At 38.3% G+C, this 14,125-nt stretch overlaps 1 protein-coding gene across 1 annotated transcript; it reads left to right on the top strand.

Annotated features, from left to right (window-relative positions):
* The first annotated feature begins 4,011 nt into the window (after positions 1-4,011).
* On the top strand, positions 4,012-12,389 carry ppp1r26 (protein phosphatase 1, regulatory subunit 26). Its single transcript, XM_053339971.1, has 2 exons — positions 4,012-4,137; positions 8,517-12,389. The coding sequence occupies exon 2, from the start codon at positions 8,588-8,590 to the stop codon at positions 11,882-11,884; it is 3,297 nt and encodes a 1,098-aa protein (XP_053195946.1). The 5' UTR covers positions 4,012-4,137; positions 8,517-8,587; the 3' UTR covers positions 11,885-12,389.
* The last annotated feature ends 1,736 nt before the right edge of the window (positions 12,390-14,125 follow it).

Here is a 14,125-nt window from a genome sequence, read left to right as displayed (position 1 = left end):
GCATGTGGTAGGTTATGCTTCCTCACCTTCTTCAGGAGGAACATCCTCTATTGTGGTTAGTGTTTCTGTCTGCACTGAGTCATCCTTTGTTCTGTAATTAAAACAAAAAGTATAGGTCAGAGTCAAAGCTAGGCTAATGATCAAGATCCAGAAAGAGAAATGAATGTCAGAACAAGGTATCAGTAAGCTCCAGCTGCCTCAGGGGACCAGTTTTTTTTTTTTTTGCACCACCACTTCTCAATTAACTACATGGTCAAACGCTGTTAGCGTACTCAGCAGGACTAAATACTAATTGCCAGAAATTACCTGCTGTTCCCTGCAAATCCTCCAGAGGATGGCAAGAAAAAAAATAGTACCCTGTGGAGCTTTTGACCATTTGAAATGCTATACAGCAATAATTGTATCATATGTTTTAGTATGTGCAGGAATGGACATGCATACTACAAGCATTGGGGGTTGAAGGGTCATTTTATACATTTCTGCCTTGTGGCTGCAAGCTGTCATGAACAATGTGGGTTTCATGACTTTGAAAAGGAATATTTTGCAAATATTATAGTAATAAACATTGAATGAAGTTCCTCAGGTATTATGTTCCTGCTTTCCTCCGAGGCTGATGTGAAGAGAGTTGCTGTCCATGGTGCTGAACCTCTTTTTTCACTTTGGTGCCTTTCATCCTGCACAGCTATGCATCCATAACTGACTGCATTTTTGAGAAAAGAAGCAGCAGGACAGACAAGGAGAGAGCTTGAGATTGCTTTGTATTTCCATCATGTCACCATATTTATTAACAAATGAATGACGTGGTCCTCTGACGCCTGTTATCGGTGCAGCGTCTGAGTCAATTATCACCAAAATACAAACAACTAGCCCACCATTTTTTCATTTGCATATAAATGAAAATGCCAAATGACCCGGCAAAGTGCATTTCAAGGTCAGGGTAATACCAATATGTTGCAGTGCTGCTATTTAAAATAGGACTGTAATTGTTCAGTCACATTACCATTGGTGCAACTTAATTTCCTGTAGTGAATACTGGCACAAAAGGAAGTGCATTGCTAGTGTGAACAAGAGGCCAAAATTGGTGGAAGAATGCTTTATTTCTGTCTCACAGAGGAGAGGGGTAGGGTTAGGCATAACTTTTACTATTATTGTAGTCATAGTAAATAGCAGTGACAGTAAATTAAGATGACAGTGCAAAAGGAAGTCACATCTATTAACAAAACCAAACATTAAGGTGCAAGCTTACAGACAGACCTCTTTTTAGTGATCCCTCCAAGAATCTTTCCCATTTATACTTCAACCTGGCTCACTGTGCAGGTGGTTGGGACCTTCACATTGCAAATTAGGCCGGTGAAAAACCTAACTCAAACTGTAACCTACCTAGCCCACTCAATTACTTATGGTACTATAAGTTGAATATCATTAAGTTATCTAAATGAATTGTGATCAACAATTACTGGCACAAACTTAAAGTATTGAGTAATGGTTTATTTAAGGCCGACACACAGGCACATCAGCAGTTTAGCATAGCCCACATCTATTCAGCATCTATTGTAATTATAGGTACTGTTTATACAAGCCATGCAACTATACACGACACTTACAAAATGTCTGGCCAGTTTTCTCTGTGCACAGATTTCACTGCAATATATAAAGAAACTTTACAGTTGTTGTTGTTGATTCCTATGTGTATAAATGTCATCTATAAAAGTAATAGCCACTTTCTCTTTTTGAATCACGCACATAAAGAAAAATCACATAGGCCTGGTCACAACTCCAGGTATCAGATCAGGATGAGGAAGAATTTGTGAAGAATGTGAAGAGCATGAACAACAAAGAGTTAAACATCAATCTGGAAATGTGTGGTGAAATGTCAGAGCTGAACATGGGACAGTTTTAGACTCAATCTAAATTTGCATGTGTGAAATTTTATAGCATGAAATCAGTTAGGGTGTAAAATGCTCCTTGGCTCCAGTGGGAGCTGTGAAAATTTAAATTATGACTTAGAAGTTACTTTTCTGGCTGGCTTAAGTTGATAGTGACTCACTTTACTGTTTTAGTACCTGGTGTACTATTAACACTATCCTGGTGACATAAAGTGCTTTCAAGGGCATGTTTGTTAATTTTTTGTTTTATTTAGGCTTACATGGTGGATATGTACAAAACAATGTATCACAAAATGTATGCTCACATTTAATCTAATATAACATGGTTTAACAAGGCAACTTCCAATCTAAATGGGTCAAATGTTCACAAAGTAATAATATCTGTGTGCTTACAGTCCGATCCTCCTGTTGAAGAACTCCAAATATGAACATCCGGACAGATAACTGGCTGAAAGTTTATATTGAAAGCTTCTGACAAAGAATATTTAATATTTAAAATGAACAAATGTCCTGTAATATTTTCCATATTAGAATATTTATTTTACTGACATTGATATTGCTCATAATGCATAAATTGTAGCAGAGATGGTCTTCAATTAACCCTTGAAGTAACTCAGCTCTTCTATGAGCGCCTCAACACTTGAGCCCCTTTAACTTCTTGCACTTTGTTAACTGTTGCACTACTTTCGTGTTGTTTATGGTATTTTTTGTGTACTTGTCTACTTCTAGCCATTTCTAGAATTATCACCACAGCTCTTTTGAGTCACTGTCCTCTGAGGTTTCATTGTCTTATTTAACTTGTAAGTCGCTTTCGTCTTCCAAAAGATGAAATATAAATATATATATCCCAATATATACATGCAAGATGCAAGTCCTTTCAGATGTGCTGGTCTCTCCAGAAAAACTATATGTATAAGTATATATACTATACTTTATATACTTTACTGATATAATGGGAACTGACAGGAAATGTATAATCAGCGTTTGAGATTGCATTTGTGTAAACAGCTAATGTGAAATGACTAAAGGTGTCATCTTTGAACTCAGATGCCATTTTGTATTTAAAGAGGTTTAATCACTGGTGACCTTTTGTGTCAAGCAGATAATGCATCCTGAAAATGAAAAACTGCCTCTTTAGTTGGCTTTTAACACAATTCTAAATGACTGTCGATAAATCCAATGTCATTTTTCTTAGCTGATGCTTTTCTGGTGTTTTAGTGTTGATGCTGATGGGGGTCAATGGCCACACGCACTTGGTCAGTGCAACTCTTCCTTTGGGGACATACTGTATTGTTAAGTTGAATTATTATTAGATAAAGGAGTGCCTTTTAGTGTATAGTACCACATTGAGGTACAACTATACATCTCATGAGGGACTGTTTTTGAGCACTTAAGTTGTGAATCTGCCAATGTGGTAGACTACCAAAACCAAAAGGTACTTACCGGAGTAACAAGGGACTTTCTATGAGGGGTCACAGGGCGTGAACCCTAACTGAGAATGTCAGCTGACTGTAGGAAAGAATAATTCTCTCTTCCTGGATTTTGAATTATATATTTTAAAAACACCACAAATGAGGATAATCTTGATGTGGTCTTTATAAAGGTGGTATTGTTGTTAAGGTGTAAGTTTGTGCACTTTATCCTACTTTATCAAAACACAGGTGAGATCAATGCTTAAATGGACCCAAAATGATTATGTCACCTATGGAAGCATTATAGCTGCGTCTTAGAAGCATATAATACAAATATAACAATAACACTTCAAAAATGTCCAACAGATATCATGTCTAAAATAGCTACTGGATGGTAATGTAGCTTTTTCCAACACTACCGTTGGTATCAGACTTTCTGATACTTAAAAATACATATTTGTTATTGTTAACTAAATTGTTGCCAGAAATACGCCGGATCTGCATAATTAGTGAATATTTAAAATTTGATACATTCACTGTTTGTTTTTGTTTTTTAATAATAATGTGAAATAGAGAGGACCTAAGCGAACATATTTTCCGGGTAAAAAAAAGAGATGCCATATTTTGAAAGGGTCCATGCTTGGCTGGACGCAGGGTTTAAGGAAGCTTGTCCGCCCGGCCGGCAGTCAGAGGGGGACTCGACGACGAGAGCTTCGGGCGGTGCGTGAGCCGGTGACGGACTCCGAAATATCTCCACGACGGCTCCCCTATCATCCTAAAAAAATCAACGCTGCAATGAGCACACTCTTTCTGTAGCGGTCGTTTTGTGTCATACCCAGGTGAGTTTTAACTTGTGCACTGTCTTTTTGTTTAGGCTCTAGATGTGGGGAAAATAGCAGAGGCTAGGAGTGTATACGCCGTGGCTCAATACAAAGCCTTTCTTTGCGGGAGAAAATGCCGGGGCTGCAGCAGCCGAGAGGCCCGCCTGTGTCTTTCAAGTCACCGACTAGCCGCGGTTATCCCTCCAATGTTTTCGCACCATCTCGCTCTTTTCTCCACAAAATGTACTCTCACTGCAATATACACGAGTTCAAGCGTACATTATTTACGTTTAACGCGTTTAACGACTAAATACGGTTGGTTTTTGACAACCGTGGCCGGTACCAAGAAACATGGTTGCTCTGCGGAGTCTCCTAGCGCTGCACGCCGGGCATCGGTGCAGTATGCGCCGCTAGAGGGTTACGCGAATAGCCGGGGTTGCAAGCAGGAAAACGTCCCGGGTTTAAAAAAAAAAAATGCACGCAGCAACACGTTTCGTTATGTAATACTATATTTGCGACTCACTTAATGTTGGCACATCTGTCTAAACTTTCTTTGTAACACATGATATGTCAAACTAAAGTTAAGCGTACGTTTTCAGCTCGGTTTCTTGTGCTTTTTTGGCATTTATCTGTGGGGCGTCCACACTCGTTACGTGTGGTTGTTTTCTACCAGTTTGAGCAGGTTATAATCTGTGATGAGTATGTGTCATAGGTGGGCATATTGTCTCTTGGTGTCAGGCTTTAGTCTGGTTGCTCATGCCCCCCTGCAGGTTGCACACTGAGCTGGAAGGGAGGATTTACATTTTCTTTTTGGTTGGTATAGGCCAGCAGCACAGTCTCTTGCGTAGCGACTCCTCGGTGGGGTTTATGTCCTTTCACAAGCTTGTTCGTGCAGGCACCATTAGTGGCTGTTGCAGGGTGTAACTTTGGGCACAGGGCTATCTCAGTAGTCCAGGGTTCAAATGCCATATTACAATCCATAATCAGGAGTGGCATTTGTGTGCAGGAATAAGTAATTAAAGGACAGGGCCTGACATTTTCCCCAAGTCTGTCCTAAAACAACAGTATTTTGCTTGCTTTCATCATTCCTCCTGTTCATACTGGCCATGATGGATCCCTTCATAATGCACTTTCAATGTAATTGATGGGAGACAAAATCCACAGCCCTCCTTCTGTTCAAAAAAGTTTATTTGAAGCTAATATGAGGTTTCTGCTGTCTGAATTAGTCAAGACTATGTATTTTGAAGCTAGAGTCCCTCTTTCTGTTATGACCCTTCCACTGCAGCTGAACACTGTCCACCATCTTCAGATACATTTTTGAACACATTTTTGCTCAAAATGAGAACTGTGGATTTTGTCCCTCATTGTGAGAACATTACTAGGGGATTTTCTAATGCTCAGTGTGAACAGGAAGTATGATTACTGTGATAAAAAAAGCCATTTCTATATTCATTTGGGCATTTGACTGTTGTTTTAAGAGAGACTTGTAAAATTGTGAAGCTGTCCTTTTAATCATCCAAAATACATATGTTTGCACCATGTAACAGAACACAATCAGGATGCAGTCCTGTAGAATATCTTTAACTCCTGTCATAAAAACAACTGTGTTTATAACAGGCAAAACCCCAAAATATTCATATATATTTCATATTGGTCAGTAAGACATCAGAAAAAAACTATGAACATGTCCATCACAGCAGTCTAAGATGAAGTTCTCAGCTATAATTTTCATTTATTTTCTCCAAACAGTAGGCCAGAACCCTCAAAATATTAGATATAAAGTAATGCAAGACCAAGAAAAACAACAAATTCTCAAATTTGAGAGCCCTGTATCAGCAAATGTAAACCACCAAATGATTATCAATTTAGTGGATAAATAATTAAAGAAATATAACATTCATAAATATGTTTTAATTAGTGTATGATCACCTGAAAATAAGGATTGTGTTTTTGTTACCTTTTAGAATGAGCTTTTTACATCTACATAGGGAGCCCACCATGTTTCTACAGTAGCCCAGAACAGACAAACCAAACACTAGCTATAGAGAGGGCCTTTTACAGATTTCACAAGTTTTGTGGCCATCGTAGGTTGTCCTACATGCTTGAATGGGAGGTACAGTATATTCACTTGGTTGCAATCTACAACCTCACCACTAGATATCACTAAATCCTACACACTTGTCTTTTAAACAGTTCATTTGTTGTTATTTGTACTTCTGTTGTTTTGAACTTTGCCCGTTTACTTCTCCTTTACTAAACTTCAAAAGGGAATGTTGCACTTTTTACTCTCATGACAAATGATCCCAAAGAGATTTAGATGTAGATTAAGATCTATAAGTAAGTAATACTTCTGTACTTCAGTAAAATCTTTAAAGCAACACTTTAACTTGTCAGGGACTATTAGTACATTGTGCATTGACTTAGTAAAAGATCTGAATACTTTTAACCACACTGATTGAACTCCAGCAACTCAGTCTGTTTCTACTGTTTATTCTGTATTACAATACACAGCGGGGATGTGTGCGCAGTCAGAGCTGTCCATCAACGAGTATGCAAGGATAGAACCAATGTAGAATTGAAATTAAATTAGTTGAAGAATTGGATAAATGGGATAATTTAACACCATTCATTTGAGGGAGTGGATTCGGTAATGGCAGCTTTGAATTCAGTAATGACGGCTGTATTAAAACACAGCTGCTGTCCTAACACTGACGTGTACTGCATGCATTACCGGACCAGCCACAACAACCAGTAACTTTAATTACTGCAGCTACATATCCAAATGGTATTCATTTTGTCTAATAAGAAATTTGAGGGTATAATTGAGTAATTAGTGTGCACAAGTAATCCAGAGTGTCTCCCTTGATTATAGAGCTTGAACGATTAGTTGATTGAGAGAAAATAAAATAATCAGCAATAAAAAACTATTTTGATAATCAACTTACTTTTTAGTCCTTTTTTTTCTTTAAGAAAAAGCTCCTTAAATGTGAATGTTTTGTGGTTTCTTTAGTCCTCTATTATGGTAAACTGAATATCTTGAGTTGTGAACTGTTGGTCAGGACAAGACAAAACATTTCAGGTTGCATATTGAGTTTTAGGAATAGGTGATCCACATTTTAGAGACCAAGCAAATAAGCAATTAATCATGATATTAACCAGTAATGAAAATAATAATTTGTTTTCCAGCCATGGGTAAGCTTTCTTCTTGCATGCTCTAAAGTGTTGGCATGGACTGAAGGACCTGAGCTTATTTGCCATAATTTGTCAGAGCTGTAATTTAAATCAGTTTTTTCCCCACAGAGTGATAGAAAGGTGATGGACTTGAAATCTTTTTATAGTGGTTTTAACACACGGATTCCCTGTAGTGTTGTGGTGCTGTTTAGTTTTGGTGTACAGCTGAGAAATCACTTTGTACAGTTGGATATGCAGAATACATTTGAAGTCTCTCAAAAACTCCATGAGTCACCCACAAATGAGCACCAACTCATGCACCCTTGAACAGCAAGGGAAATATCCCAAAGCCATGCAGCACCATTACATTTACATGATAACACAGACTGCATAAGCATTGCAGCAGCCAATTTCGTCCACTAGATGACAGCAGTGTGCTGACAATGCCTATTTGTTTGGCCATTCAGGATTTGTTGACATCTGCTTTGAGATTAATTGTGGTCATATACCACTTGAGTGAATTTCACTATATTTCAAATATTTTATTTCATAGATGGGAAATATCTTTTAAATTTAATTTCAAATTCTATTGTATTGCTATGCAACTGACGATTCTTAGTACTTTTTGAGATAGTGACAAACAAAACAAAAAATATTCTTCTAAACTGGGAAACAGGGAAGTTATGATAGCAGGAACAACAGTATTAAATCACAATACTTCTTTAAGAAGACCAGTCCCTTAATTGATGAGTCAATCAACAGAAGTGTACTAGTCAACAACTGTTTTGGTAAATTAGTTATTTGATTGGTTATTTGTCAAGGAAAAATGTCAAAATTTTAGCGGTTCTTCAAAAGCTGATTTTCTTTAGATTTTGGACTGGTGGTAAAACAAAAGAAGGAATTTGAAAACCTTACCTTTTGTTGTGGGAAATTGTGAATGGCATTTTCCCAATATTCTATATATATATAACAAACAACTGTACATATGACCAACAGTTTAACCAATAATGAAAATAACTGAGTTGGAGATCTTATTTTGTGTGGCAGTTGTAAATAGTAGACAGCTATCTGAAACTCCCCTGAAAGCCCCCTCAAATATCCCTGAAATAAAGTCTGTTAGTTCAAGATTGGTCAACATGTAAGTTAGACACATTTTTGTGTGTGGTACATATTGGAACTTTAATTATCAGTGTTGTTTGACTTACCTGTCTTTGTCTTCCTCACAGATTGAACAATGTGATTGTGATCGGAGGCACCTGCTCTCCCATGGTCCAGGACCTCATCTTACTTCACTAGAATGTACTTGATGAACGTACCTCCTGTTGCAGCGACTCACACAGAATGGAGAACATGTGGCCCACCTGGAGGCTATAGCCTTCCAATCTGCTTCAATGACTCTGACACTGAGTTGTCTACCAGAGGCACACCTATCTCAGATAAGGTCCAGATGATCATAGAGAGCCTAAGGAGCACCCAGTCCTCACTCGAGATGGGCGACGAGATCGAGGGAAATGTGCTATCAGGACAGGAAGGTCATCCCCAAGTCTGCAAGGTTGCAGTGGGTTCTTTTGTAGGAACCAAGTCCAAAACTAAAAGTCCCCCTGAAAACCAGCAGGAAGGTGTTTCCTCTCCAATCAATCATGAGAGCAGTGACTCTGACAGCGATGATTCTGTGGACAGAGGAATTGAGGAGGCAATACTTGAATACTTGAAGGAAAAGGATGATCACAAACGCAAGGCAGAACCATGCACTACTTTCCTCCAAACATCAAAAATTCCCAGGAAAAACCCACCCACTCCTGAGGTTTCCAAACAAAACTCTGACAGTGATACGTTTTTGATTGCAAGCAACCAGTTTCCAACCAGTGTCAAAACTGATACCCCCACTGCACCAGCTGTCATACCTATAAAAAAGTATATCAAAAACAAGGCCTTTCTTAATGACAACACCTTTAAGAACTTGGAGTTAAATAAAACAGCCAAAAGTTTACAATTGGCCAAAGAGCAGACAAAGAGCCCCTCTAAAACAATTGACCTCATGAATGAAATTAAGTCCCCAGACACAATTAAAGTGGAAGAAGATTCAAATGATTCCAGTAGTGACGATGGCATTGAGGAGGCCATTCAACGATACCAGTTGGAGCAAAAAGAGCAGCAGAACAGAAGGGAAACATTCAAGCCACACACATTGGAGGAGTCTGACTCTACAAGTGACGATGGGATTGAAGAAGCTATTCGCAGTTACCAGCTTGAGCAGCTCAAAGAGAAGAGTGTCTTCAAACCGTTCTTATCCAAGCAAAAACCTATAAATAAGTCGATAATACAGGCTGTTGGAAGTACAAGCATGGAAAACATGAAGAAACACAAACTGAGAAAGAAAAAGAACAGAGCAGAGAGAGAGGAGAAATCTGCTCTACACCCATCTATTTTCATTCCCAAGAACACAGGGGCTGACAGCCAGAGAGGTAAAGGCAATGGATTACTTTCACTGAAAGTTGAAAGTTTTAAGGAGCAACCTACACCTACCCCTCCAAAGGCCAATACAACTGCAGAGCTTATGTGTGCTGAGGCAATACTTGACATCTCAAAAACTGTTATGCCTGTGGACTTCCATCACAGTGTCAGCCTGAGCAGCTGTGCCCGCAGTGAATCTTCCTTGCAATCATCAGCCCCTGACAACTGCCCAGATGATGAGAGTGATGACAGCTCTATTGACAGTGAAGATGGGATTGAGCAAGAAATCAGGAAATTTCTTGAGCAGAAGGCGCAAATGCACAACAAGCCACCCAACTCTGCTGTTACTCAAGAGCCAAAAAGTATAAATGAACCAGAGAAGATGAAAACGAAACCAGTTGTAACACAAAAGAAGCCCCCAAGATTGTCCTTGACACAGAGAAGAAAACACAAAGAGGAAAACTGTAGTGTTTCCAATGTGTCAGGGATAGAAAATGTTAAAGATACAGCCCCTAAACCTTTACATGAGCATAGACAAGAATCAAGTCCAGTAGCATTTTCCCAGAGAACCCAAACACAGCCAATAGCTGGATTACACAATACAGATCAAAGTGGAGACAAAAGCAGTTCTCTTGATAGTGATGAGGACTTAGACACAGCTATTAAAGACCTGCTCAAGACAAAAAAGAAGTCAAAGAAAAAGACAAGAGACTTAAAGCGGAAATCAAGCAAGTGCCTCAAGGAGGAAAAAACACTGTTAGCGAATGCTTTACAGGCCAAAAAGTTGAAACCTGATCCTATTTCCATGCGCAGTGCTTTGAAAAAGGTCCAGAAAAGTAAAGTTGACATGAGAGACAAGTCTACGTTGAGTAAAAAGACAATTTTGCAACAGAAACAAACTAACAAGAGTAAAGAGCATGATATGCTTGAGGATGAAACTGAGAAATTCAAAGGAACTGAGGGTCAAGACACCACATTGCTGTACAATACTCAGACTGTTCTTCACATAAAGGAAGACAGCAGTTCAGTAGACAGCGATGACAGCATTGAGCAAGAGATCAGAAGGTTTCTAGCTGAAAAGGCCAAAGTTTCCACTGCAGAAAAAAATAAAGATGGGGAGGTGTCAAGGAATGGTACTGTCATGGTTGGTACCCTACATAAAGAGGAAGACATTAAACAGGAAAATCAGCTGGCTGAAATTCCAAGACAAAGTATCATGTCCCTTTCTGGACGATCTCCTCCAAGTAATCCTGAAAGTAAACCACCTCAAGAGAGACCACAACTTCCAACACCACTGAGTCTGCTGCCAGACAACTCTACTTTCTATTCCGTCAGTGCACAATCATGTCTGTCCTCAGTCCAGTCCTGCAGCCCCAGTGTTTTGGAGCCAGCAGATGGGGCTGGGGTTGCTAGATCTGAGCAAAGAAGACCTTCAACCGCGAAAGGTAATATCCAGGATGTCACTCCACAGATGGAGAGAGTTCGGCCAGTTTTGAGTACCAGCATTGCTCATTCTCGCTCTGAGTCAATCAAGTGGCGCCAGAGCCTTGGACTCCCCACTAGTGACACAAGAACACTTAGTCGAACTCCATTCCATATCACCTCGTCTAAAATCAGCGAGACTGCATCGGAAACGTCATCATATCAAGGTCGGGGCATCGATCCCAAATCACAAACTCCAGTCACCGTTTGGTCCTCTGCAAGGACCAGCAGAGCACCTTTCGCCTGTTCCACAGAGAAAAGTGTAAATATGTGTCGACCGCCTGTTTTGAATCTTTTGTCTCCTGCCAGGCAGCTACCAGGAATGTCATTTACACAGAGCCTTGCGCCTGGTCACTGTTTGCAGTGCCCTATAGAAGGAGAGACAAAGAGCATGGTGCACATGTCTAAAGACAAGAGTGTGTTTGTCGAACTTGAATCTGATAGGACCAACCATGTCCAGGTCAGAAGCAGAGAAAGGAGCGAGGGAAAGGAGAGAGCAGACTTGCTAAGTGAGATAAAAAGAGAGGACAAGAGCATGAAGATAGATGATAAAGAAGTACATCCAGAAAGAACAGAGGAAGAATTTATAGACGAGGCAGATAGTGAGTCAGACAACAGGAGAAATCCAGAGAAGAAGCAGGGCTTTTCCACATTGTAAGTATTTCTTTGGCCACTATGTCGCATAGCATCATAATCCAATTTCATTACTTGATTGTGCCCTGCTTATAAATATAATGTAGGTTATGATCAAGTTCATTTATAGGCTTGAAGGGAATGTTTGTCAATAAGAAAAACAAAACCGGCATTTTTAAAAATGTGTTTGTACATTTATATGGCTATGTAAACATCATCATGAAACTTTTTTTGTGCTCTGAAGTTACTTCATATCACTGAAACTTTGAAAAGCAATACAGTGACATTTTGGCTCAGGAGGCAGACCGGCATGAGTTGTACCATATATTTTATGTAATAAATAGGCGACCAAAAAATTTTACCTCTCAATATGATAAAATAAAGATTAAGTCAAAATGCTTGGAAATTAGGATGTATCTTTTTTTTAATATACAAGTGGGACAAAAAAAATTAACAAAGTTAATCAGAAAAGTACATGCTGTTATTACATAATCTTAATCGCAATTTACCTGAGATAGGCTTACTTAAAGAGGGAGACCTTTTTTTATGTGCAAAAGTTAAACAGTCTTTATTGCTGATGTTACTGTAATATGTCTCCAACACTGAATTCATTAGGGGTATTTCAATAAAAGCCCAAAAATACAACACATATTGTAGAATTATATTCAATTCATTCAGGTTCAGCTGTATAGTTTGGTCTGAAAAAGAAAGGGTACTGGTAAAGACACTATTGCAGCTGAAGTGACAGAAAATTAACCAACAGTTTTTTTTTAAAATAATCAGTAAATTTTTCAAGCAAAAACACCCCACATTTGTTGGTTTCAGCTTCTCAAATATCACTATATTCTGATTTCTTTCATATAAGCAAATTGAATATTTTGGGGTTTAGGACTGTTGTGTCAGCCAAAGCAAGACAGGAAGAGTTGTGATGGGCATTTTTTCACTTTTTTTTTTTTACATTTCAAACAAACATATTGGTAGATAATCAAAATGAAAATAACTTTTCAAACACTATTATCTGTGGTTATCTTTTGATTATATTTATCAAAATAATTCAAATTATTGTATCAAATTAGACAGATTAGAATCAGGCCAAAACACAAATATTAAGTCTTCATTTTAAATTGGTTATTTTATCACCCAGCAGTTATCTCATATGGATGTGGAAAAATTCTGACCAATTTCATTAACTGAAACTCTGACCAGACTGGGTCCTTTAAATACTCTTATGTCCCTACAATTTATGAAGCATAAAACAGTAAAAGGTTTTACTTAAACTACCCAATTTCTCCTATGACAACCATTCACTTTACTCCACACTGTTAAGATGTGGTTGCTTGTGGGGTCAGCTCATACTTGACTCTTTCCCCCTCAAATAGTACCTTCCATTCAGCTTGGAAATGTGTCTCCACTTCATGCCTTACCCCAGAGAACATGTTTTCATCTCGGGCTCCTGGAGCTCAAAAATCAGTCCCCTCCTTTTGGGGCTTTTAATGATGATGATGATAATTTCATATACGAGATAATCTTTTTAACTTTTGCATATAAATAGAAAATAAGGCAGGGTATGTTTCTAAAACAGGTTATACACATATGTACCTTTTTTTTAGAGTAATATCAGAATGGTAGTGAGTGCCGGAAAACCAAGCAGGGATGTATTCTTGTATGCTTTCTTAACTATCACAGAGATATTAAAATAATACATTTCCCAACATTATTTCCTTTTCAGACTCTTGCTCTGAGCCCTTAATTCACTGTGTGGTTTAAATTCATATATGCTTTCAATTGTCAATGAAAGCTGCTCCAGCAGTCTTGGACTTATTACCTCTATGACTGAAGTGATGTTCCAGATTCCACAGAAGCCACACATCTACTCGACTCTGTCTCTCTGTCTTACTAGCCTCGATATTTAGTGTGTTCATTTCTTTCTGTCATGTAAAAGTTTTCTTGAATTTCCTATGTGAAAAAAGGCTATTTATTTTTGTTTATCAAGAAGAAAAAAAAAAGTTACTGAACATGCTGTGCATTGCCAGGTTTTGTAAATATTTTGTAAGAGGTGTTTTTTTTTTCTTTTACTCTTTCAGATAAAAAAAAAACATTTTGCTGTGTCTTTAAAGTGCATCTGTGTAATAAAGAGTGGAATCCAAGCAGTAATGGGTCTTGATTATTCATTATATATTTATTTTTTGATACCGTAACACTCCTCGTGACGATTGAAAATTCACCTTCTTTTAATTTACGAGCCACACTCACTGGTTTAAAGATT

This window comes from Scomber japonicus, chromosome 19, assembly GCF_027409825.1.
Source record: "Scomber japonicus isolate fScoJap1 chromosome 19, fScoJap1.pri, whole genome shotgun sequence".
NCBI classification, from domain to species: domain Eukaryota; kingdom Metazoa; phylum Chordata; class Actinopteri; order Scombriformes; family Scombridae; genus Scomber; species Scomber japonicus.
The sequence above is the reverse complement of the archived record's forward strand: the minus strand, read 5'-3'. Positions and strand labels throughout refer to the sequence as shown.